Source organism: Rhineura floridana, chromosome 7 (assembly GCF_030035675.1).
Source record: "Rhineura floridana isolate rRhiFlo1 chromosome 7, rRhiFlo1.hap2, whole genome shotgun sequence".
NCBI lineage: Eukaryota > Metazoa > Chordata > Lepidosauria > Squamata > Rhineuridae > Rhineura > Rhineura floridana.
In genome coordinates, this window is record NC_084486.1 from 96,831,524 (window position 1) to 96,857,334 (window position 25,811).

The 25,811-nt window shown below is 42.7% G+C and overlaps 1 protein-coding gene across 1 annotated transcript in view; it reads left to right on the forward strand.

The window, feature by feature from the left end:
* Positions 1-1,806: 1,806 nt before the first annotated feature.
* The window catches only part of KY (kyphoscoliosis peptidase), a 59,298-nt gene continuing 35,293 nt past the window's right edge, over positions 1,807-25,811 (forward strand). Inside the window, exons 1-5 of the mRNA XM_061636585.1 lie at positions 1,807-2,100; positions 12,166-12,228; positions 16,452-16,499; positions 19,683-19,757; positions 22,323-22,379. Coding sequence (XP_061492569.1) covers positions 1,959-2,100; positions 12,166-12,228; positions 16,452-16,499; positions 19,683-19,757; positions 22,323-22,379 — 385 coding nt within the window. The 5' untranslated portion in view covers positions 1,807-1,958. The remainder of the gene's footprint in view (positions 2,101-12,165; positions 12,229-16,451; positions 16,500-19,682; positions 19,758-22,322; positions 22,380-25,811) is intronic.

A 25,811-nucleotide genomic window follows, 5' to 3' on the forward strand; every position in this document is an offset into this window, starting at 1 on the left:
TGTTCCATTATCCAATGTATGTTAGCGATATGATCTCTGGTACCTCTTCCCTTTCTAAATCCAGCTTGGACGTCTGGCATTTCTCGCTCCATATATAGTAAGACCCTTTGTTGTAGAATCTTGAGCATTACTTTACTCGTGACCTAAAAAGCCTTAAAAGGGGATAGACAAATTAATGGAGGACAAGTCTATCAGTGACTAGGGATAAAAAGATCTGTCTGTTTCCGTTCTCTCAGTTTCTCATTTTTCCATTGTTAAATTCAGTTCTCCACATTTCTACAGCAATCTGCAGATTTTTTTTAAAAAATCCTCATGAAAATTCTCCACCATTTTAGTGTGAATTTCTCCAAATAAACACATTTTTGTAGGCAGCTTTGACAAAGATACACATTTTTGCAAGCCATTTCTCATCATTTCATGCCTTTTTGCATGTTATTTTCACCCATGTATTCATTTTTATGCACACTTTCCCTTAATATATGCATTTTTGTAAATGTTGTTTAATTGGCGAACTGCATCCCAAAATTCTAATAAATGCGAATTTCAAAGGATGGCTGTGTTTTGGTTTTCATATTGTTTCGGAAATTGCGAATTTGATCAATTCTGCTTGAAAAGCAAACTGAAGCGAAATTCTCACCCATCCCTATCAGTGACTACCAGTCAATGATGGCTATATGCAGCCTATAGGTTGGATGGAAGGTAGGATGTCTCCAGGTACTAGTTGCAATAATGGGAGATAAGCAGATGGCTATTGCCTTCATATCTAGGAAGGGAGGTGTTTCCAAAAAGTACACAAAAATTATATATGTGAACAGGACCCTGGGCTCGGAGCATTTAAACCGAGGGTAGTTTGCAGTCAGTTGCATGCTGCAGAAGTTCAAAAACTGTATAACTGTTGCATAGTCTCCCAACCCACAGGTGCCCCAATCCAACCCCAACCCCCACCCCTGGCAAGACTATGAGCCAAACATTGCTCAGCTGCCAGCTTAGACTATGACAGGATGGAGGTTCAGGATATATTTAGAAAGGATTCTCATGCCAACACACTTTCCCCATTACAGCAGCTGGCTAAACTAGGTCGCTCATAATTGCTATACCATACTGCTAGTACCTAATATTTGTTGGACTGCGAGGCTGTAAAAATTGTTGACATTTCCACCTTTTCCGTGTTCTCTGCCTGTATTTGCAATGAAAACTGAATGGTGAAGCATAAAAGTTGGAAAATCAGTGAATAGCTTGAGAAACAGAATGTGTTTTTTATGGGCAAATATTATTATTACTGCTACTGTTGTGTTTTAGAAACTAGATTGCTTCTAAAAATAACTGGGATTGCCCAGTTTATCTTGAAGAAATATTCCAGGATGCGATCCCCAAAACTTTCATTCACAAAGAGCCATCCCTATTGTTACTCCCCCCCACACACACTTTTAAATAATTGAACACACACACCCTGCGGTCTTGTTTTAAATTTCCACTTTGAGTTTGGCAATCAAGGAGACGTCCTTTTAGGGGGTGTGGAAGCTTCACAAAGCAAATTCTCCGAGAGCAACAGTGGTGTTAGCAGGATTTACATGTAGGCAAAGGCTTATTGCTGAAAGGGCAGCCAGAAAGGGATGGGGTTCAAAGAGAACATGTTCTGAAACTAGACACCCCCCCCTCTCCAAAATGTGCCTCCTTCCTCAGATTTAGGAAATGGATCCCTGCTGAGATTTCCTTTCAAAGGTGACTTGTAACCTACTCATTAGGGTAGATGTCTGCAGGGCACTCACAAACGGTATCTTTGGCAGGGTCAGCCAAAAGTTGTGCATGTGTTTGCATGCATGTCTGTATGTGTGTGCAATTTGGGTGAGGGGGGAGCACTTGCTACTCAAAGGGTGGCAAATACCCACAGCACTTGGCAACAGTAGCAGCAGTAGCAAGAGGATCTCTGAGAGGAAAGGAGGAGAAGCAATGCTCTGATGGGTACTATGGAGTTTCAGAAAGACCCCAGTGCAGTAGCTCTAGAAATGCTTCTTATAGTCCAGCCTGAGAAGAGGAAGCCGGTGCAGAGGTTGCAGGTAGACAAACAGACGGAGAGCCATGCATCACGCCAAAGCCAAGGTAAAGAAATCGGTGCTGAGTAGATAGCTTGCAAGGATGGGAAGTGCATGCATTGCAAACCAAGTAGCAAGTGTTTAACTTTACAGGATGGAAGTGTGTGTGTGGGGGGGGAGAGAACAAGGGGAAAGAGGCAGCTATTTTTGCACATACACTCCCGCAAACAATACTTTCAACAAAACATGGAAAATCCTTTTGTCTCTGTTCCTTCTGCAACCGTTCAATTTAGTTCCCTCCTACCAACTTTCCAGTGAAAATAGTTGATGAGGTGAATGCTGTTCCCGTTGCATGCAAAGCAGCTCAAGGTATTGCCGTGTGGCATACAGCTGGGAGCAGTCCTGTGCAGCAGCACTTGGAGCATAAGCACAACATTGTGCATTGTCGTTACCAGAGCAATGTGTACACTGTCCTACCTCAATGTGAGGTTTTTACAGTGTGAGAAACCTCCCAAGTGTCATTCAGAAAATGCCCTCAGTCTGTAGAGAGTGAGAGAGTGGGCTGAAACAGACAGCGTCTGAAATTCAATCTCCAGTCTGTTGCCATCATAAACAAAGAGAACAAATGCTTGTGGTGTGTGTGTTTGAGCATGCATGTCTGTGACTAACACAAGGAACATCAAAATGAGCCATTTATAGCTACAGTAGAACCAAAAGCCTGAATCACATTTTGCAAAGGACATAATTGTAGGTGACTCAAGTATCAACCTTTTGCTGTACAGAAAACAGTGAAGTGGGAGATCCCAGAAGGCTAACAGCAGGAGCAGCAGCAGTAGTAATACAAAGATGATGATGATGATATCTACTGTTGGAACTGAGCAAAACAGGCATTTCCATTTGCTAGTGTATGAGGGCAATTTATTTATTACCCACCCACGTGGCAAGGAGCTCAAGAGTAGTGTATATGGTTCTCCAGACACACACTTTTACCTTCACTACAGCCCTATGAGGTGCATTAGGCTGAAAGAAAGACTGGTCCAAGTTCACCCAGTGACAATGTACCTTACACACGTTTAATGTTGAAATGTACTATATATATCTAGCATTCAACACTCCCATAAGAATTAACACCCGAGTGAAAGTTGCTTGCTTGAGGCCGTTTAGTGAGTTTATGACTGAGGTAAAATTTGAGCCCGGAACTTTCTGGCTCATAGTTCAGCCTCTTAGCCTCTACTATTTATTTTATTATATTTACATCCTCCTTTTCCACCAAGAAGCTCAAAGTGACATGCATGGTTCTTCTCTTGCCTCTCAATTCTCCCCCGCTCTCCAAACAACCATAAGACGTAGGTTAGGCTAAGAAACAGACAAGTGAGTTTTGTGGCTGGATGGAGATTTGAACCCAGGTCTCCCCCACTTCTAGTCCAATGCTCTGACCCAGGGCTGTGGAGTCAGCATGCCAAACCTTCGACTCCGACTCCGACTCCTCTATTTTTCTACTGTCCGACTCCGACTCTGACTCCACCCAAAATTGCTTCCAACTCCACAGCCCTGGAAAGGGCTGTAAATGTCTTTTTAAATTGGAAGCTCTCATAGGAGCATTTTTATAGCTGCCTGAATATGCGCTGATCTTGGCATCACAGCATTTGTCTTCATCTGGGTCCTGTGTCATACACTGACACACAAAATGTTTTCCATCTTGAGTTATAGTGAAATGCTCAACTACAGCTGACTTCATGAGAAGCTTCTTTGACATTTTGAATTTATATTTTAAAAAAATTGTCAATCAAAATTTATTTTGAAGCCGGAGTCGGTACATTTCTACCGACTCCGACTCCACCCAAAATTGCTTCCAACTCCGACTCCACAGCCCTGCTCTGACCACTATGCAACACTTACAATCACTACATCAGCTTTCAAGCTAAATGGAGGTGTACATAAATTCCAGTTGCTTCTCATGGTGACCACAACAGGACCAAATTAGTGTCACTTGAAGTGCCATGATTGTTTTCAAAACTGTTAATAGCTGCCATGGGAGGGGAGATTTTTGTCAACACTCCAAGGAAGGGTTTTAACCCTTTGCTCCCCTGCTGCAGTCCTGATGAAAATTCCCCACTCCTGCAACAGCTGTGAACCCTAAATAGTAAGCTCTCAAAGGTGCATACAGGAGCCTGCCTTCCAGGGCTAATACTTCTGTGAGAAGGGGGAATTTTCATTGGGCCAGTGGCAGGGGAAGAAAGTGTTAACCCCACTCCATGTATGCTGGAATCCCAAGAAAAACCAGCCCACCTCCCCATGACTATTAACAATTGTTTAAAAAAACACAGTAATTCACATGTGGTTTGACCTTCAGACCAGCATGATCAGTGTCCCATGATACCTGTTTTCTTCTGTCCATGCCAGCTCCTCTAACCATATGGTCATTTGGTTGACTTCATGGTCATTATTTGGTTGACTTTGAGAATAGGGCTGTGTACACATTCCCATTCACTCTGCAACCACTGTGTCCCACCACTGGTTTGTGAAGCTGTGTACGCATGATGTTGGCCACTAATCCACATCTGTCCTGTAGTTTCTTGAGAAATACTGCATTTTGATGCATTTTCGCCCAAACCAGCTTCAGTCTGATTTGAAAAATAATCCATATGAAGACATCCACACTTCCTCTCCACCCACTGGCTTGGAGAGAGACCAGGCAGCTTGGAAACACATCCAACCATGCCAAAGTGTACAATGGCATGCAAATGTACTCTGAAATGCGGCAAAAAGATCTACCAAAAAAACTTGTGTAACGTGTACGCAATCTAGGTTTCCTGATTCCCCGCAAATTAAAAATAACAAAATTGGAATTTTGCACAACTTAACCTTCACTAAGAAAGCCCAGTTGTTGGGGAAGAGAGAGTGCCTGTCAGCATGGTACTGTACACAACACTCACAGAGCATTCTATGTGTCTGTCATCACAACAAAGAGCAACATATTACAAAATGAAACATTCAGCATTTTAATGGTGATGCACTACTGTGGAATTAGGGAAGAGAAAACATAAACTGCTTCTCTTGTGGATGCTGAACCTTTCTCTTCCTGGTGTTTCAGTGCTTACCAGCATTCATACTGATATAAGAGACCACTGCAAATCTGTTTAATGTTGACTTTATGGAGTATTGTACAACCTCAGTTACTTCAACACCATATATAGGGGAGATTCAAAATAATTTGGACAAGTACAAAACTGGCCAAACAGAAAAAAATATTTACACAGGTTTATGCTGACATAGAACTATGTGGAATTAGCTTGGGATGGAACATATTCAATCTGAGTAATTTAACTGCATGATTGTGATAATGAAACGTCTGGAGTTATTGCACACCTCAGTAACCTTTGGAAAATGAAGGGAGGGGAGAGAGAGAGAGACTAATGTAATGTAAGAGCAGACCAAACATTTTTAATTGCCCACAGATAAAAACTGACAAACAGTAACATTGTGATCCAAAAATTGTTTTAACTGCAGTTCTTAAACTATCTATTTTTAAATTGCTGCATTGGTCTCTGACTATTTGATTATATAAGGAGTTTGTGAGCGGTTTCTGTGGCTAAGGTTCTTTCAGGACCACCACACTGTAATCCTATGTACACTTCTGAGCAAGCCCCACTGAACGCTGAGATTTACATCTAAGTAAACATCGGATGCATGTACTGGCTGCATAAATGAAGTCCACACACCGTTTATTTCAGCATGGCTGTAGTCAAAATACTTTAAGGGATTTAACTGTTGCCAGTAAAGTGGAGCTTGAACCACATATGATGGTGGCAGATCTGTGTTTAAACTTATCTGGTCCCACTCATGTTGCTGGCCACACCCTGGACCTTGTTTTCTGTGTGGAGGGGGATGATGGTGATCTTGGTGTGGAGGAACTTTCTGTAGTTCCTTTGTCATGGACAGATCACTACCTGGTGGGGTTTAGACTCACTGGGACTCGGAACCTCTGCAGGGATGGAGGACCGATTAGGATGGTCCGCCCCAGGAGGCTGATGGATCCGGATGGTTTCCTGATGGCTCTTGGGGATTTTCCTGCCACCTCGGCAGGCGATTCTGTCGAAGCTCTGGTTGACCTCTGGAATGGGGAAATGGCCAGGGCGGTGGACACGATAGCTCCTGAGCGTCCCCTCTCACGAAGTGGAGCCAAACCAGCCCCTTGGTTTAACAAGGAGCTGGCGGTGATGAAATGAATGAGATGGAGACTAGAGCGGCATTGACGGAAGACTCGGAGCGAGTCTGACCGAACACGGGCTAGAGCCTATTTGAAGGCCTACTCTGTGGTAGTGTGGGCAGCAAGAAATCATTATTTTCTGCCACCATTGCATCTGCGGGGAGCCGTCCAGTGGAGCTGTTTCGAGTGGTCAGGGGTCTTTTGCATTCTGGCCCCCGAGAGGGTAATATAGATCACTCAGCAGCCCGCTGTCAAGAGTTTGCACAGCACTTTGCAGATAAAGTCGCTCAGATTCGTTCCGACTTAGATGCTATAATTGATACAGTCTCAGGGGAGGGGATGTAACTTTGGCTCCTGTCTGTCCAATAATGATGGATTCTTTTCAATTTGTACAGCCCGAGGATGTGGACAAGATCCTTGGAGAGGTGAGAGCCACCACATGTCTGCTAGACCCTTGCCCTTCTTGGCTTATAAAAAGTGCCAGAGAGGGACTGGCTGAGTGGGTGAAGGGAGTGGTTAATGCCTCCTTACACCAAGGCAGAGTCCCAGGTTGCCTAAAGGAGGCAGTTGTAAGGCCTTTGTTAAAAAAGCCCTCCCTGGACCCCTCCATAATGGATAATTACCGGCCAGTGTCCAATATTCCATTTTTGGATAAGGTAATAGAGCGTGTGGTGGCCTCCCAGCTCCAGGGATTCTTGGATGAAACAGATTATCTGGATCCATTTCAATCTGGTTTCAGGCCTGGTTATGGGACGGAGACGGCTTTGGTCGCCTTGGTGGACGACCTACGCAGAGAACTGGACAGGGGGAGTGTGTCCCTGTTGGTTCTGCTGGACCTCTCAACGGCTTTTGATACCATCGACCATGGTATTCTTCTGGGCCGCCTTGCTGGGATGGGACTTGGGGGCACTGTTTTGCAATGGCTCCATTCCTTCCTGGAGGGACGAACCCAGAAAGTGGTGCTGGGGGATTCCTATTCGACCCCTTGGCCGTTGGCCTGTGGGGTCCCTCAGGGCTCAGTTTTGTCCCCTATGCTATTTAACATCTACATGAAACCGCTGGGAGAGGTTGTCCGGGGGTTTGGGGTTCGGTGCCATCAGTATGCTGATGACACCCAACTCTAATTCTCCTTTCCACCTAATTCCAAGGAAACTGTCTCGGTTTTAAACCAGTGTCTGGCATCAGTGGTGGACTGGATGAGGGTGAACAAATTGAAGCTTAATCCAGACAAGACAGAGGTGCTCCTGGTCAGTTGTAAGGCAAATCAGGGAATAGGGATACAGCCTGTGTTGGATGGGGTTACACTCCCCCTGAAGACACAGGTTTGCAGTTTGGGTGTGCTCCTGGACAGCGTTAAATTTGGAGTCCCAGGTTTCTGCAGTGGCCAGGAGTGCTTTTGCACAGTTAAGATTAGTGCGCCAACTGCGCCCGTTCCTTAAGCCGTCTGATGTGGCCATGGCGACACATGCCTTAGGTACATCCCGTTTAGATTACTGTAACACGCTCTACGTGGGGCTGCCTCTGAAGACTGTTCGGAAACTTCAGTTGGTACAACGTGCTTCAGCCAGAATGCTAACTGGGGCTGGTTACAGGGACCATACTACCCCCCTGTTAAAAAAGCTCCACTGGTTGCCAGTCTGTTTCCGGACACAATTCAAAGTGCTGGTGATGACCTGTATGAGCCTGCCCGGGCCCTGAGATCCTCAGGAGAGGCCCTTCTCTCAATACCCACATCTTCTCAAGTACGACTAGTGGGGACGCGTGAGAGGGCCTTCTCGGTGGCTGCCCCTAGGCTTTGGAATTCCCTTCCTAGGGAGGTAAGAATGACCCCCTCCTTGCAGTCCTTCCGCCGACAAGCAAAGACCTTCTTATTCCAACAACCTTTGGAATTGAAGGCTAAGGACAGGGTTGAAGGGTGCTGCATTGCTAATGTCTTTTAACTATATGTGTGTATGGTTTTAATATTGGAAATAGTTTAATCTTATTTTAATGTAGACTTTGTATGTTTTTAATTATATGTATTTTTTATTTGGAAGCCGCCATGAGTTCCAGTTTTGGAAAAATGACGGGGTATAAATAAAGACAACAACAACAACAACAACAACAATAATTAACAATTGTGTAGAAAGTAGGGTGGATGTAGGTAAGGGGTGCAGAACCCTCCCTCCCTCCATGACTTAGTTTTTCCCCTGTATTCTGACTCCAGACATCACTTTCTCCATAGCTAGCTCTGATACCAGAAGTGATCCCTTCTTTGTTTTTAAGTCCCCAAGCTTCCACTCAATGGCTAATAGCAGGTAGGATGGTCATTTATGCATCACCAAAAAAAGGGGCACTGATCTGCATACATTTTGCATATGCTGAATATGCTGCAAATTCAGAAATCATTAACTTAAAACAAAACACATCTTGCACATTGTGGGAAAGACTGTGGACTGTGTGCCTGCTCAGTCTATTGTCCAGGGGCTCACTGTTGATAGACAGTTTCGAGGCCCCTCCCACCCTCTCTTCTCAAGGCTCTTTAAGCTGGATTTGGACCAGATGGCCCTTCAAATGTTTTCCTTAAAATAGGGCACATGGAGACGGGCACTGCCTGTGATGTGCAGGGAATATTAAGTCTCCTATTCCTCCCCCTCCCTCCAATGCATCATGGCCTCAGTCAAAACTGAGGAGCCCTGCCACTATTTTTACAAAAATAAAAAAGTGTTGGGAACTCCAAACGTAGAACATCAACTTAATGTGCAGTTTAAACTGAGCAGAGGGCTTGTGGGGAGAGGCTGGTGGTGGGGTAGTGGTGGTGGTGGTGGTAAGCAGAGGATGCAAGGAAGATGCAGCTCCCCTCACTCTGAAGGCACATGTGGCCAGCTCCCTGCTGAAGCTAAGTAGGATCAGGTCTGGTCAGTGCCTGGATGGGAGACCTCCTGGGAACCATATGTAAGCCACCTTGGGTTTCAATCATGAAAAGAAAGGCGGGGTAGAAATGTAATAAATAAATAAATAAATAGGACAGTTCCCTTGCTTATTAAATTGAATCTGTAGCTCCTGCTTTCTATGTGAGTGGAGCAGATTTGGGGAATGTGTTAAAAGAAAAGCAAGGATATATTAAAGATTGTGGGATTGTGGCCAATATCTATAATGAAAAGTGTCAATATGCAATAATCAAATCATTCCAGTAGGCCTTCTGCAGGCTGCAGTGCTCACTCATCATCACTCCAGTCCTGTTCTGCTCTGGTCAGCTGCCTGCAGTGAGGTGGATCAGTCAAAGCATTCAGGGTTGTATGTTTGTTTCCAAACAAGGAAGAGTAACAGACATAGAGTCAGGAACGAAACACAAGAGGAGATTTTGCCTTGAGAAGGAGCCAGCACATTTCAGAATTCACCCTGGAGTGGTGTGTGTGTGTGTGTGTGTTTTGTTTTGTTTTGGCCAGTCCATTGGTTCATTCCTTCCGTTGAGAAAGTGTGGTATATTGTTTAAAATACCTGCTGCAAAAATATAGAACAACCCTAGTTTTAAAAAGCCTATTTCTAGGCTAAAATCTCTAATACTCCAAAGAACCGACATCTCTTTACTCACCCATTTATCACCAGTTCTGCAAGACAGGCTGTATTGTGATCCTGTGATCACACCTTTACAGCTGCAAAGGCAGGCTTTCCATTTTTAGTGAAATCTCAGAAACCAGACAGAGGGCTAAGCAGGACTTCAGTGAATAAGCAGCAGCACTTCAGTGCTTCCATACCACTTCCAATCCTAGCTCCACAGGACTTGCAGAAGGACAGTAAGGCTGCAACCTTATATCTACTTAGCTGGGAATATGCCCTACAGTGAGGCTTGCTTCTGAGGAGATATGAATAGGAGTGCACTGTAAATGATGCACAATAAACACAGACTTGCAATTTTCTTTAATTTATACGGGGAAACAGTTCATTTCCTTGCCACACTCTTTAAAAACACACAAAGAGAGGATTGCTGGGCCCTGCTGAGAATTTGTCTCATATTTGGGAGAAGAGTGAGCTTTTGCTGGTATACCAGTGCTCATAATAATAATAGATATTGCAAACAGAGCAATGCTCACAGTAGATGGTATATACAAAAGCCACTAGATCAGGGCTGCCTGCAGAGTAACAGCAAGGATGGCAGTGCTGAGTTACTGAATCATAGCTGTCCTGGCTGAATTTACTAGTGGGGTGTGAAATCCATTATGGTAGCCTAGTTTCCTTTAGATTTCTAAGCAGTTTGGTTAGTTTGCTAGTTGGATTAATCCAAAATATTATGGGTGACATCCAATGCAGTCAAAGTACACTCACTGAAATCAATGAACTTAAGTAACTTGACTCCATTGATTTCAATAGGTCTACTCTGAGTAAAACTAACATTGAATACTGCCATATATATGGATTTTAATTAAGGCTGCAACATTTTAATCAATTTAAAACATTTCTGTTGACGAGAGAGAGTTATCCTCTATTAGTAAAATCAGTCTGCAGATTTTTAAAAAATTGAATTATTTTTAAAAGAAGTACTTATGAAAATTGCAAATGGCAAATGCCATCTTAAAAGGGGGCAAATGAAGATGGCAGTTAGCTGAAGTCTCACCAGCTCTGTGCTTTGCAGTGTGCCAGGTGTCCTGTAAACAAAGTTAAAATAAATAGGTTCAAAATGTTTAAAGGGTGGGAGGGCAGGAGATCCAGGGCCCAGAACAAAAGATCCCCCCGTCACTCCAACAATGGCCTGTCAGTAGGGTTACCATCATTTTGTCATTTCAAAAAGTACATTTGACTTTAAGAGTATGCTGTTGCACCATCTCAAAAAGAGTACATATACTCTTAAAAGAGTACGGGCTGTTGCACCATCTCAAAAAGAGTACGTGTACTCTTAAAAGAGTACGGTTGGCAACCCTACCTGTCAGCAACTACTACATAATTTAGTATGTGTGTTTTCTTTCTATGCATGTTCATAACTAAGAATTATTGTCAGATGTTTCCAAAGCCTAAGGGCTTTGAGGAGGGCTTCCGTTCATTGTGAACAGGGCTTCATTAACTGCTATTCCTATCCCTCTTACTTCCTCAGCTTTCTACCACCTCTATATTTTTCAGAATAGTCAAAATCTTGTTATTTATACATATTCTTAACGTGCATGTCTGCATGTTTTTGAATGTGTTCTTTCTGAAAGCATAACTTTTGATACTTCTGATTATATACTTCAACTTTGGAGATGTAGGGCATGCCTAAACCTGATTATCATTTAATTATGGCAACAAAATGAGGAAAAATTAGGTTTTAAGAAACAATGATGCCTTCTAAAATAGCAAAAGGAAATGCACACTGAACATTTGCTGCCATTTTCCATAGAAATCAAAAGCCAAATCATTGAATGTATCAATCACATCAGTGTGACACAACTGCCGTTCAGTTGACCTGGCAACTGCATTTAAAGGAAAAGTTCAGAGGAATATTAAAAAAAAAAATCAAGAAGGGGGGAAACATGTTTCAGAAGATGGTCCAACATGAAAACATATATCAAAACTTTCTTCTGGGAACGAAATTTTACTATAGTTTTCAGTAAGAAGGCTATGCGAAACTAATCTGTTTTAGCTTATTTTAATGCTACATCTTTCATGTGTTGCAACCTGCCCTGGGACCTCATGGTGAAAGGTGGGTAAGAAATCCAATTAACAATAATAACAGTTCCTTATTCCTGATATGCTAACTTTCCATATGCATTGTGCAAGGGGCTGCAATTCTATACCCACTTACCTGGGAATAAGTCCCACTGAACAGGAGACATGTATAGGATTGCACTGTATAATGGGATCGCCCACCTATCTGAAGGGGTTAAAGACCAGGGGGGACTGTCCTCCATACTATTTCTGCATGCTTGAGTGGGCTCCTAAAATCTCATGCTATTATTTACTATTTTGTAGGCTTTCGAGGGGATGGCAATGGAAACAACAATCTAAAGCAATACCAAGGAAATGTCCTTCATGGTATGTCACTTTCTGGCACCCTTTCGTTTTCCATGTGAGAAATGCAGTCCACATCACAGTGTATTCTGATAGCAGTTAGAAGCAGCCATTCAATGTTGAGAGAGAGACTCTTGGAGGTTTAAATCATTATCAGCTCAAGATATTTTGTTGCCTGAAACATAAAATCCAGATGGTGTCCCCACTCCCAGAGACTGCTCAAATATAATAAAAAACTAAATAATTGACAATCTGCTGCCATTTTATGGCTGTGAAAAATCTGTCCTCACCCTGCCAATAGTAGAGGTGGCCCTGATATGCTCTGCAACATGGCAGCATTTGCAGATCCCACAATTTTGGTATTGTGGGCAGTTGCGGGAGAGGGCTCCCAAAGCCCCAAATACAGAAACAACTAACTGCAGATATTAGCAATCTGAATCTAAAAATTCCAATATTAGACGTTGGGCACAACTCTGGACAGTCCCATTTTGCTACTTTCATACTTAGTGATTGAAGAGAAATTAGACTGTGTTTGCATTATAATGAGACACACCCTAACTTGCAGTTCTTCAAACTATATGCGAACCAAAACACAGCTGTCCTTTGACATTTGCACTTTTCTGAATTTTGCAGTGCAGTTCTTCAACCAAACAATATGCACAACTACATATATTATTATTGAAAATAACATACAAAACTGCATTATATTAGGTAAAATTGTTTGCAAAATTGTTTATATGGAGAAGTTAGCAATTAAAATGCTGGTGAATTTTCATCTCAAATAGCTGTGGAAATGTGAAGAATGGAATTTAACACTGGAGAATAAGAAACATAGAGAACCATAATTGACAGAGTTGTCCATCCCTCCTCAACCCACAGTACAAGTGACAGAGTTATTCTGTTCCTCATTCTATGCAAGCTGTTACAGAGCAGGGGTCCTAGTGAAGGAGCTACCTTGCTATATTACCCAAGAATCTGGGAATGATATTTTCAGCTTAGAAATGGAAATTGGTTCTTTAGCTTTACAACAATTGAATCTAAAAACTGCCACTTCCACCACCTCATAGCTATTTACTGAAGGTCTCTGGTTGTATTGCCAGAAATCTTCATGTACCAAGCATGGAGGTGTCAACAAATCAATTTCGGGCACTGTGGCAGGATTACTGTACTTGTGAAGTCTGACACCATGAAGCAGCCGGTGCTCCTACAGTATTTCTGAATGCTATGATGTAATTGCAGATTGAGCCATATTAAAACAAACACATGGGCCATCATCACACACATTGCAGTGATATCTCATCATTCATGAGTCTGAGCCATGCCAGCCATAAGATACATGGTACCTGGAATGGCAAATGCATTTCTGAAATGCTGCAGCTTCTCCCTGGGGACTGTCAATATACTGATCTTTGAAAGAAAAAGGATGCAGCCCAGTGTATTCATTTATGTAGACGGATCCATTTTCAGTGCTCAGGGATGGGGGCAAGTATTTTAAATCAAAATTAAAACCTGTTGAAATATGAGACTAAATAAGATAATGCACTTGGCCTGAGCTACTAGCCACTTTCAGGTATTTTGTGAATGAATGGAATGGGGATTGGTTTGTGTCTGTTGTCCTTGCTGCCAAGTTGCATTCATCCAAAGTCAGATACAACTACACACGATTGTGGTGGATGCTGCCTTTCACAGGGTTCCTGATCATAATAAGAGATTTTACTTGTGTACACCATGTGCATGCATAAGCTCTGTTCAGACTATGGAATGAGCAGATGGAGGTAAGGAGCAAGGAAAGTGAGCTTGATGCTAATTACCCCTTCATTGCATTCACTGAATATCTGAAAACCAGCTTCTGGAATAACTGAACAACATAAGAATTGCCTTTTGTACCAAATGGTGGCTTTTGTCTGGACAGTGGACAGTGTGAAATCCCTGATCTCATAAGCAGGGCATGACCCTCATGAGAGTTGCTAGGATTTTTAGAAATTTCACCTTCCAGTCCTAGACCAGTGCTTGGACTGGTGGTGAGCTGGATGAGGGCCAACCAAGATAGAGCTGCTGTCGGTGAGCAGTTCCTGAGTCTGGATACTAGGTCAATTGTTGGCTTTGGGCAGGGTTGTATTCCCCCTGAAGAAGTGGGTTCATAGCCCAGGGGTGCTCCTGAACCCATCTCTGTCTCTAGAGGTCCAGCTGACCTCAATGGCTAGGAGTGCCTTTTAATAGCTTTGGCTGGTTAAACAGCTATTGTTGTTTCTGGCCCAGCACAACCTAACCACTTTAATTTGTATGCTGGTCAGGGCCGGATTATCCATTAGGCTTAGTAGGCTGAAGCCTAGGGGCCCAGAGCTCTTGGGGGCCCGCGATCTGCAGAAGCAGGACAGGAGCCGTGGATCGCGGGACAAGAGCTTCCGAACCACCCGCCATCCCCCCGCTTCACTTATCTTTTTATCCGCTGTTTTTTGCGGTTTGCCATCAATCAAGATGGCGACCGAGGTTTCCCTAAGGGGCTGAAGCCTCTGCCGCCATTTTGGTTGATGGCACGCATGCGTGCTACACGCGCACATTGCTGCCATCAACCAAGATGGTGGCAGAGGCTTCAGCCCCTTAGGGAAACCTCGGCCGCCATCTTGATGACAAACCTGTGCGCACAGCCGTAAAAAAGCAGAAAAGTAGGTGAAGCAGGGGGGATGGGATGGAATGGGACTGCGGACAGCTCAGAATCAGCCTAGGGGCCCTCCTCAGCTTAATCCGGCCCTGATGCTGGTGACTTCCAGATGGACTACTGCAATGTGCTCCATGTGGGATTGGTCCTGAGGTTGGCCCAGAAGCTGCAGCTAGTACAAAATGCAGCAGCTCGAGTGCTCACTGGGGCAGAAATTCTCCATCATATACGTTGCTGCTGAAATATCTACATTGGCTTCCAGTTAGCTACCAGGCTGAGATCAAAGTATTGACACTGGTGTACAAAGCCTTATATACCTTGGGCCCACCAGCATATATACTTTCTCATCAGGAAGTCCATTTCATACAGTATAGAATCTGAGTCTCTAGTGTAGCGACAACTACGCTCTGGAACTCCTTCCTGTTGCACATCAGACAGTCACCCTCTTTACTGTCTTTTTGGTACCTGTTGAAGACTTTTTCCTTTCAACAAGCCTTTTAAGTGGAGTTTTTATCCCAGTTGTTATCTGCTGTGGATTGAAATTGTATTTCTGTGTTTTTAGTGTTGTGTTTATTGTTAAATCATGTTGGGATGTTTTAAGGGAAGCAATTCATAGACGAAATCAAATATTCAATTAAATAAATAATACAACTTGTGTCATGGTACCAAATTAATCAACATTCCAATAACAATACAATTTGCACTGGAATTTAGATTTAGAACCTGATTTTTTTCCTCGTTTTGAATTATATATAATGTTGATGTATATACTCAGCTCTCACTGCCTGGGCCATACTTTTTAGCTGTGAGGAGTCACACTGAATGCTGTGCTATGCGGTTAGCAGCTTTACATGCATTCTTAAAAACTGCAAACCTGAACTGGTTTCTTGCATTGTTGCAATGTAAATCACTCTCTCCAACAGTGACTGCTGACGGAATTGGAGTCTGAATGTGCAACGGAGAAACAAAGGGAAGATATCAGCATGCTTAAGGAAACCCTGAGATTTGCAATCAAAAAATTTAAAAAAATTAAAGAGAGCATGTCCACCAGAAACAAAAACCCAAATTAGAACACAGCATGATCAGTAACCATGGAATATTTAGTTTACAGTATGGCCCCACTCATACAGCGGGTTACGTTCCGGACCCCTGCTGTAAAGCGAAAACCGCTGTAAAGCAGAACACATTGAAGATAATGGTGCGCGTCACGTGAAAATGACATGAAAATGGCGCACGATGAGCAAAAACCACCGTAAAAGCGGAACAAGCACCATAGGAGCGGGCCTTTCTGCAATTGACAACCGCTGTATTAGCGGAACGCTGTAAAGCGGGGCCCTACTGTAGTTGGAAAAGAAAGACAGACAAGTGGTGATAGGGCAGGGGAATGGAATGGAGCATCTTGGAGGAGGGTATAAACGGCTGGCTGGCACTTTTAAACAGTAACACCCTAATAGTGATGATACGCTGCAATTTTTTTTTCTGATCCCACATGTTTCTACTAACATTTTGCCTACTTTTACAACAACAGATCACATTACCACAGTCTCAAAACCCTCTTTTCATTGCAATGCTTTCTTTCTATCACCAGGCCATGCAGCTCAGATGCAGCAAGCCATTACTTCCTGCTCAGCTCAAGGTATGCGATAAACCAATGAATTATTTCCCATACTTGTGTTACATGTTTCTGTGAGAAAGGTCTTACCTTTGAATATCATAAAAATAGTAAAGCAGAGAACTTTGAAAAGAGTGAAAGCACCATGCTATTTTAGAAAATCACCATGATATATCTTTAAAAAATTCTAGCGGTTAAGAGAAATGCTTTGAAATTAATCTATAAAAGCAGGGCTAAAATGAGGCAGGGCCTCATTAAAAAAAATGCTCCATGCCTGATCAATCTAAATTTGCTGCATTATTGAGGGAGACAAAGTGGAAAGTATAGCTGCTGATCTACCCAGAGATGCAACAAGACTCACAGGAGTACGTAAAGTAGTCTCAAAAGGATTTTAAACTTATTTTGTTTTCCTGATACGACTTGTCAGTATCACAACAAATATTTAAAGATTCAAAATGATAAATTTCCATCCACTGAAGGAAATGTGTGCATTATAAAAGGAAGAAAATCTTAGACATATTTCAATAATTTCCACTTCTGCAATGGTACCAGTGGTTGCCATACAGTTCTTAATATTTAGAGGTGATAGGGAACATATTGGTCTCCATAGAGATGACTACTTGCTCGTACTGATACCTGCTTCTTAATGAAAATAAATTCGCATTCCATCCAGGGACAACATTTTATAAAGATAGAAGGGCTCTCAAACACAGGCAGATTATTGTAATAATCCAAGCAAATAAGTCTGGAAACTTCTTTCCATTATTCAAGTCTTCCCTAACCTGCTGCCCTCCAGATGTTTATTTATTTATTAAAGTATTTATAGGCCGCACTTTTCATAGAAGTACATCAAGGCAGCTTACAACATATAAGACACAATACAACTTTAAAACCAATAAAAGCATAATTAAAAACAATAATACAAGTTTCAATAAATACTGCTTAGTTAGAGAGCAATTCATTGTTATTGTTATTTAAGCCATTTCTATACTGCTTAATATATATAAAAATTTCTAAGCGATGTACAGAAGATAAAAGAGCAAATATAAAAATATACAATAAAACCACAATGCAAATGCATACATAATACAAATTAACAAATAAATATTAAAGCAATTGCCTTGCACTTCTCCCCTCAACATCTCAACCTCTTGGCTCCCACCCAGGACTCCACCCATCCACCCTGGCTCTCACCCAGGGTCCAACACATAGAAATCGCCCCTAAAGTCTCACAAGCTTCCCTGGGGATCCCAAAAATGGTGAACAGAAGGATGTGGGGGCAGCTGGAGGCCCGGGCCGCCCCTGCTCTGGAAGGCGCCACCAACAAGGATATCATTCTTGCCAAGGCAGCGTAGGTAGAAGTGTGGGGCGCGGAAGGCGAGCTCCAGGTGGTGGCGCGAGATGAAGCTGGAGTGGCCCATGTTGATTCATGTTACAAAGGCCTATCTAAAAAGTTCAGTTTTCAAGAAAGAAAGGCGGGATGGTTTCTGCTGAACCTTTATTGGTAGGGAGTTCCACAAGACAGGGTCTGCCATACTAAAGGCTTCATCCCTGGTGGAAGCCAACTGAACTTCAGGGGTGTGGGAAACCACCAAAGTGCCCCATCAGAGGATCTCAGTGATCAAGATGGAACATGAGGAGCCCTTTCGGTCCTTTGGGCCCAAGTTGTTTACGACTTTGTGAATTAACACAAGCATCTTGAACCTGGCCCAGTAGCAAACTGGCAACCAGGGCAGCTCTTTCAGCAGTGGGGTAACATATTGCAAGTAATTTGCTCCTGTGAGCAGTCTGGCTGCTGCATTCTGCACTAGTTGCAGCTTCCGGACCAGATACAGGGGCAGCTCCACAGAAAGAGTGTTGCAGTAATCGAGTCTTGAGGTTGGACTGGGTGTCACGTTAGCCCTAGCAGGCATGGGCAATGGTAAAGGATGATGGGAGTTGTAGTTCAACAACATCTGGAGGGCACCAGATTGGGCAAGGCTGTGTTATATGAATTTTCCCATTCCAGATGTTCACCATGAGTCCTTTTTTCACAACTGCATGAGAACAAAATAATTGACTTGACTTTGGAATGATCCATCTAGCCTAGCATTTGGTCCCCGTAAGTGGCTTGCCAGATGCCTCTAAGAAGCAGAGCATTATAGACATAGTTTTGTAAGCCTCTGTAATAGAATGACCATAGCTCAGTGATATAGCACATACTTGAATGCAAATGTCTGCAGGTTAAATTCCTGGCATCCCCAGTAAGTCTCTCAGAGAACTGTCATAGCCATGCCCAACAAAGCAACCATTTTATGAATGAGCATGCCTCCCATGACAGCCATTGTGTGATGGTGTCCACGGTACTTTCTCATAATTTCAAATGTGCCCACCAACCCCAGGAGGTTGGCAATCCCTGCATTAGATGGGCCAGTGCTTTGATTTGGTATTAGGCAATTTCCTATGCTTTTTGAAGTCTTGATGACAAGCCATTCTTTGTTGACTAATCTGCAAAACTTCACTCTACCTCCATCCCAGAACTTTTTCCTGTAAATCTTTTTCTCAAAGAATTAATATTGTAAGCACAGTTGTAAACCCTTCTTTGTGGAGAAAGAACAGAAAGATTCTATTAAACTAAAAAAAAGAACAAGAAAAGAAGGAAAAGAAGAACTGGAAGTAAAAATGAAGGACTGACAGGGCAATTACTTGACTTCATTGTCTGCAAAGAAACTACAGAAAATCATAAAGTACATCTGTTAAGTGCCCCAGAGGCTCCCAGCTACATTTCTCTGTTTGATGAGGAAATATCAAACACACGGGGAGACACAGCTGTCAAAATATGTCTTGGAAAGGAAAGCACCTAGTCCCTCCTGGTTCACTTCTAAGATAGGCTGAGAAATGAGAACTGGCTTAAGATAGATATACATCTGAACCCTGAAATAGCTTCCACTGAAAGCATTCATAGCGATAGCATAGTTATATGGGAAACTAGTTCATAAACCTTTTAAACAGAGTATTTTCCCCTCTGCAGATTCAAAGCATTGGAGGAAACACTTTGAATCCCAACTGTTTCCTCCAGCCTCTAGCCAGTACGAGGCAGTTTCTGACAGAGAACTCTCTAGTGCACTGATCCTGGAGGGGCTCTCCGTCAGAAAGGGAGCCCTGTTTGCAAAGGAACGCTTGCATTTCCCAGTATTGACCAGCTGCAAAAATTCTTGTTTGTTTTAGGAACTCATGTGACAGTAGAGGTACATGCCAGAAATTCCACTCCACAATTATTCAAGAAACTCTCCTTTGGGAAAGGTGCGTAGTTTTTAAAAAGTAAGATTTTGTTCTGTTGAAATTATTACGATTTTATTTTCTGCTGTCAAAGCAACAAAGATAGATTGACTGATGGATAAAGGTAAATTCTATCACATTAAATTATATCAAATTATATATGAGAGCTCATGTTGCATAGTGGTAAAAAGGCTGCGCTTTGAAACAGGAAGTCCTCACATTTGCTGCAAACTCTCCAGATGGCCTTAGTTTTTTCTCTCATTCTGTTCCCTTCTCTGTGCTATGCGGGATATTAATACTGACTACCCTGCAGGGTTGTATGAATTCCAACCAGATAATACATGAGAAGCCCTTTGAACAGTTGAAAATACTGCACAAATGTTTGATTATGATTTTTAATTATTATTATAAAATTCATTGTTATATCAGATAAACAGCATCTGGGCAATTGCCTGTTCCAAAGATTATGGTGTGCAGATATAGATTGAACACAAGCTCAACAGTCAAGCATCTCTCTGCTCCAGCAGAAGGCTCCAGGTGCTGTCAGCTTGACAGTGCTGATCATCCATTGGAGAGGAAGAGTACTTCAGATCCATCTTCCCAATCCCAAAACAGATTACTGGGGCTGTCCCCCTCCACCATTGCGAATAGGCATTCAGTGCTATCAGAGCTGACCATGTGCTTTGTAGTGTACACTGAGCCTGCCTCTAATTCGACAAGTGTATGAGCAAAAAGATTGGGGGGGGGGAGACAGAGAAAACAGTATGGACTGCATAATTTAGTGCCCTTTTACCATGACTGGATTGAATGCACATGACCAAACACATGGCCATGTCTGGTGCAACACTGCTGGTGACCTGTTAGAGAAGCAGAAAGATTGATTGCAGACTTCAGTCCTCTCCAGGCATTGAATTTAAGCATGTTAGGGCTAAAAATGGGGGCGGGGCAGAGGTGTGCATGCAAGCTCCATCCCCAATATCCCCCTGGGCATGACCACTCCACTGAGTGGGAAGATCAGAAGATGAAGTTTTAAGCATGTTCTTCTAAGTGCCTTCATCCGAATGTGCTTAGAAGTCCTTTTCAGACCTTCTGAGTCTGAAGTGGAGCTGACACATGCAGAATGTTGGGGAGGGGGCTTAAATGCAAGCCCTGTCCCTGCCCTACTTTTAGCCCTCTCATGTTCAGTCTGAACAACTGAAGAGGGCCATGTGTGTGTGTGTTATGTGCCTTCAAGTAGATTATGACTTATGGTGACCCTATGAATCAGCGACCTCGAATAGCATCTGTTATAAACCACCCTGTTCAAATCTTGTAAGTTCAGGTCTGTGGCTTCCTTTATGGAATCAATCCATCTCTTGTTTGGCCTTCCTCTTTTTCTACTCCCTTCTGTTTTTCCCAGCATTATTGTTTTTTCTAGTGAATCCTGTCTTCTCATTATGTGTCCAAAGTATGAGAACCTCAGTTTCATCATTTTAGCTTCTAATGATAGTTCTGGTTTAGTTTGTTCTAACACCCAGTTATTTGTCTTTGATGCAAAATGGGCCAGATCATGCATAAATGTGGTTGTCAAATCACAAAGTGAAACAAAATGGTGTGGTATGGAATGGAGACACCCAAAATCTCTTTCTCCAAAAGAGTTCCTGTTTGCAACCTGCATTAGATGTGTCTGGACTTTTGTTCGATGTTAACTAAATCCCTCTCCCCTGATCAGTATTGAGACCATGGCACATGGGGTGAGTGATCTAACCATTGTGCACTGTGCTCCCAATGAATCCCAACTCCCAAAGCTGCTACCTGGTGCTGGATGGAAGCAGCTTCTGGTGCCAAGTTTCCAGCTCTTGCCACTTTGGCACTTGTAATATTGGAGAATTGTTCCATCTTTGTAGGGCCATTTTCTTAATATTTTCATTTACTATGTTTCCTGGTTGGGGGGGGAGAGAGAGAAGTAAATAAACAAAATTCCTTAAATTATGAATATGAAACAATACTTTCCATTATGGTGAAGATTTTGGGGAATCAGTGAGTGACTAAAAAAGGTTATCGGAACAGGAATGACTGATAGCTCAAAATGTGTACTCATGGCAAAATAAACACTCACAGCATGCCTTTCACATGATGGTACACTTTTTTCCCCCTGCACAGAAACTGGGACAGTCATGTTGGACTTTAACATGCTGACCTCTTAAATAAATGTTAATACAGCTACTCTCGTATAGTTAATTAAGTGCTTGCACTACTGTATACTTTTTTCCCCTTTTCCTTTGTCCTTTCGGCTGTGATTCCTTTTCTGTCTCTGGCTGTAAACACATTAGTAGCCAGAGCAAAGCGTTTCCATTGGCCACACCTGGAGGGGGAACGGGTTGATCTGCCAATCAGTTGCGAACTCTTTTTGAAGCTGATTTTTTTAAAAAACCCACTCAGGTTGCTTGCCACCAGGTTTTGCAGTAAAAAGGGGCAGGGTTTTGATTAGCATCATGTGCCCATGTTTTCAGAAAAGAGAGGTGGAAGATGCACTGGAACCAGCAGAACAGAGGATGTGTTTCTACCCTGTCTCTTCACTTATCTCACACTCTTTTCACAAATTCATAGGTTTTCAAGAGAATGGAAAACACAAACCGCGTCCACCAGGTTTGAAAGACCAGCACGGTAACTATAGAGTTGTACTATATCATCTGTCCCACTCCTACAGTACTGTTTCAAGAAGAAATAACAATATTCAAACAGAAAGCATCCTTTTTAAAAAAAACCACATAACTGGATATTAAAAATTACATTTAAGACTATAAGGACATCATAACAGTAGCCAACCTGGAAGGTTTTACCTATAGGTGACATATTATCTTTTGAATTTTGACATTCTGAAGCTAGAGGGATCGTGTTCAGTCATAGTAAAAGGCAGTCATAATTCGAGAAACTATGGATTGTGTCCAATGCTGTATTTCTTCCAGTCATGGACGGCTCTTTGGTCCAGCAGAGGTCCTGTGAGCAGAAGTGAGGAGGAGGCAACTCTGGCAAATCCCCCCCTTCCCTCTGCACGTCTCATCCACTCCAGAGGAATTGTGGACCCTCTGAAACAGAATGGGAGTTGGCACAGAAGACTGCAGGAGAAAGGAGGAAAATGCAAAAATTGTTTTCTTATTCCATTCATGGATGCCTCCACTGGATCAGAGCTTTCCATGAACTGAATGACAGCACTGGATGGGTGGATAGATTAGATAAATGCGTGTATAACGTATTTATATCACTGGTCATATCCATTAAGAACACATTAGATGGTCATAACAGGGCTAAAATCTTAAAACTGAATACAAACATTAGCCTTTGCTGGATGGATTTTGACCACCAGGGTCTTCTGCAGTGGCATAAGAATGGTGAATGTTCTCAGTCTTCCAAACAGAGGTACAATGGAGATAGGTCCTCCTGTAATTAGTTCATCCCCCTTGATAGTTCAGAAAATACAGTATGACTTCTTAGACAATAATTCTTTAGCTTATCTATGACTTGGTACTCTGAGTACATATGGGTTTAGCTGTTAATAGTTGCATGCAAGCTTCTCTAGTCTTGAATGAGTTAGGAGACCTAAGTCTCCTAAAGCCTGGTCTCCTTGAGCCCTGATATATTCTTATATTGTTTTCATTTCCAAGAGTTAAAAATAGATGAATGGACAGGTCCTCTTATGGAACAGTAACTGGTTAAAGAAAAGGAAGCAGAGAACAGTTCTCAAAATGTAGGGATCTAAGAAATGGGATCTCCGAAGAATTGGTACTGGGAACTGTGTTTTTTGTCTATAAATGATTGGAAGTTTTTTTTTTTTTTTTAATTAAATTTATATACCGCCCGACTAGCAATAGCTCTCTGGGCGGTGAACATAAAATAAGAAGTTGAAGATGTAAGCAAGTCACCCACTGGGGCAAAAGAAATTAACGTACATATAATCTTGTGGGGTCTGAACTGGCAGTGACTGGCCAGGAAAGAGAGCTTGGGGTTGTAATGGATAGCTCAATGAAGATGGCAACAGTGTATGGCAGCTGTAACACAGGCAAATTCCAAGTTTTTTTCTCTCACACACATTATTAGAACTCAGACCATGCAATGAAGCTGAATGCTGAAAGATTCAGGATAGAGAAAAGGAAGTACTTCTTCACACAGTGTATAAACTATGAAATTCATTGTAGTGACATAGCGTTGGCCATCACTTTGGATGGCTTTAAAAGAGGATTAGACAAATTCATGAAGGATAAGGATATCAGTGGCTACTAGAATGGGGAAGAATATCCGCTATATCGGACTTAGTACCGGATTTTGACTGAATCTGACAGTCTGCTGTCTTTTCGGACCAGCACTGATTTTTTGTGGCAGGCCACAGCTGTAATCTGCATGGCTTTTCCCCCCAATTTTTTTTTACAATTTTACATAATTATTTTTGTAATTACAATCACTATTATCCATTAACTTCCATAAATTTACATAAGCATTTATGTTAAAAATTATGTGATTTTTTTTCACCGCCAAAAAATCCCAAACAGCAGATTGAATTGGCAAGTGCAAAAGCAAGCAGGAACAACAACAAAAAGGCAGATTGGGATTGAACGACGGAGAATCAGAATACAAGCGGATCGGAACTAGGCAGTGAACCCCATCCCTAATGGCTACTAGCCATGATGGCTATGGACTACCTCCATTGCCAGAGATAGGATTTCTCTGAACCCCATTGCTGGGGTACACAAGTGGAGAGATTGCAGGTGTGCTGAGGTCCTGCTTGCAAGCTTCCCATGTGCATCTTGTTGGCCACTGTGAGAACAGGATATTGGATTAGATGGCCCTTTGGTCTGATCCAGCAGGACTCTGCTTATATTCTTATGATTGAGCAAGGGTGGAAACCGGCTTCTTCACGCTGACCACCCTACTTTTTTGGATTGCACACATAAAACAAAAGGAATTCTTTGGGAGAAAATTTGCATTCAACACCCAAAGCTGACAAACTGGTGCCCTTGCCATGTGCTCCCTGCTTAGTTGTCCAGGATGCCAGTGCCAGCACTGATCACCTCCTTGGAGGGAGCTGCGAAAGTGCTGCATGCACTTTCCTGGAACTGATGGGTGGGTGATCAGTGCTTTTAGCTGACAGCACTTTCCATCTACTTAGAGAATAATCCACATGAGTAACAGCATCAATACAGCCTACTGCTGCCCATAAGGATGTCTGGATTAGGGGCAAGTCACGTCTAATGACTCTTGAAGCAAGGAACGTTATTATTACTATTATACTCTAAAAGGCTAAATGTGCATTTTGAAAATGCGTCAGTGCTTTGACAAATACATATGATTAATTCAATTTTGGTTGAGAACGAAATCCTACTCTTTGATTACACCTCCATGCTCTTTCCCTGACCTTGGTGATATTGTTTCCTAGTCACAAATACAGCTGTTTATTAGTGAATGAAGCTATAAACCATGGTGGAGATTAGGGATGTCATCAGCATCTGGCATCCAAGGGCTGCTGCCAGCGTCCCTGTGCTCCAGCAGGGCCCACCAGCACTTACATCTGTTTTGGACCCTCCACACAGGGTAGCCAGGGCTGCAAGCCTCCTTTTTAATTTTCCACAATCTCCTAGAGTGAACACTACATCAGGTGCTCCAGGGCATTATGGGAAATAAAATGGTAGCTCCTGGCCTCTCCTGGAGTGTTATTGCCTTTGCCGCCACTGCCGCTGCTGCCACCGCCACCACCATTTATGGCTGATGGGGACAGGGGTGTAGTTGTCCAGGGTCTCAGGGGGTTGCAGACCCCTTGTTTTTTTGCATGTAGGGTCCCAGCCAGGTCCCTATAAATGAGCCAATCAACATGAAAGGGAGGTATGTTAGCCACTGAGAAGCGCCCTTGTCCTTTCATGCTGATTGGAGCCAATCACAGTGAAAGGAGGTGAGTCAACCACTGAGAAGACTCTGCTCAATACCGAACACAGAGCCTCCCCTTTCATGCTGATTGACTCCTAGGGATGCCTGTTGTAGCGGAGTGTGGATTTGCAAGACACCAGAGAGAATAAGGGAGACTAAGGAAGTGGGGAAAAGGGTGTGGCT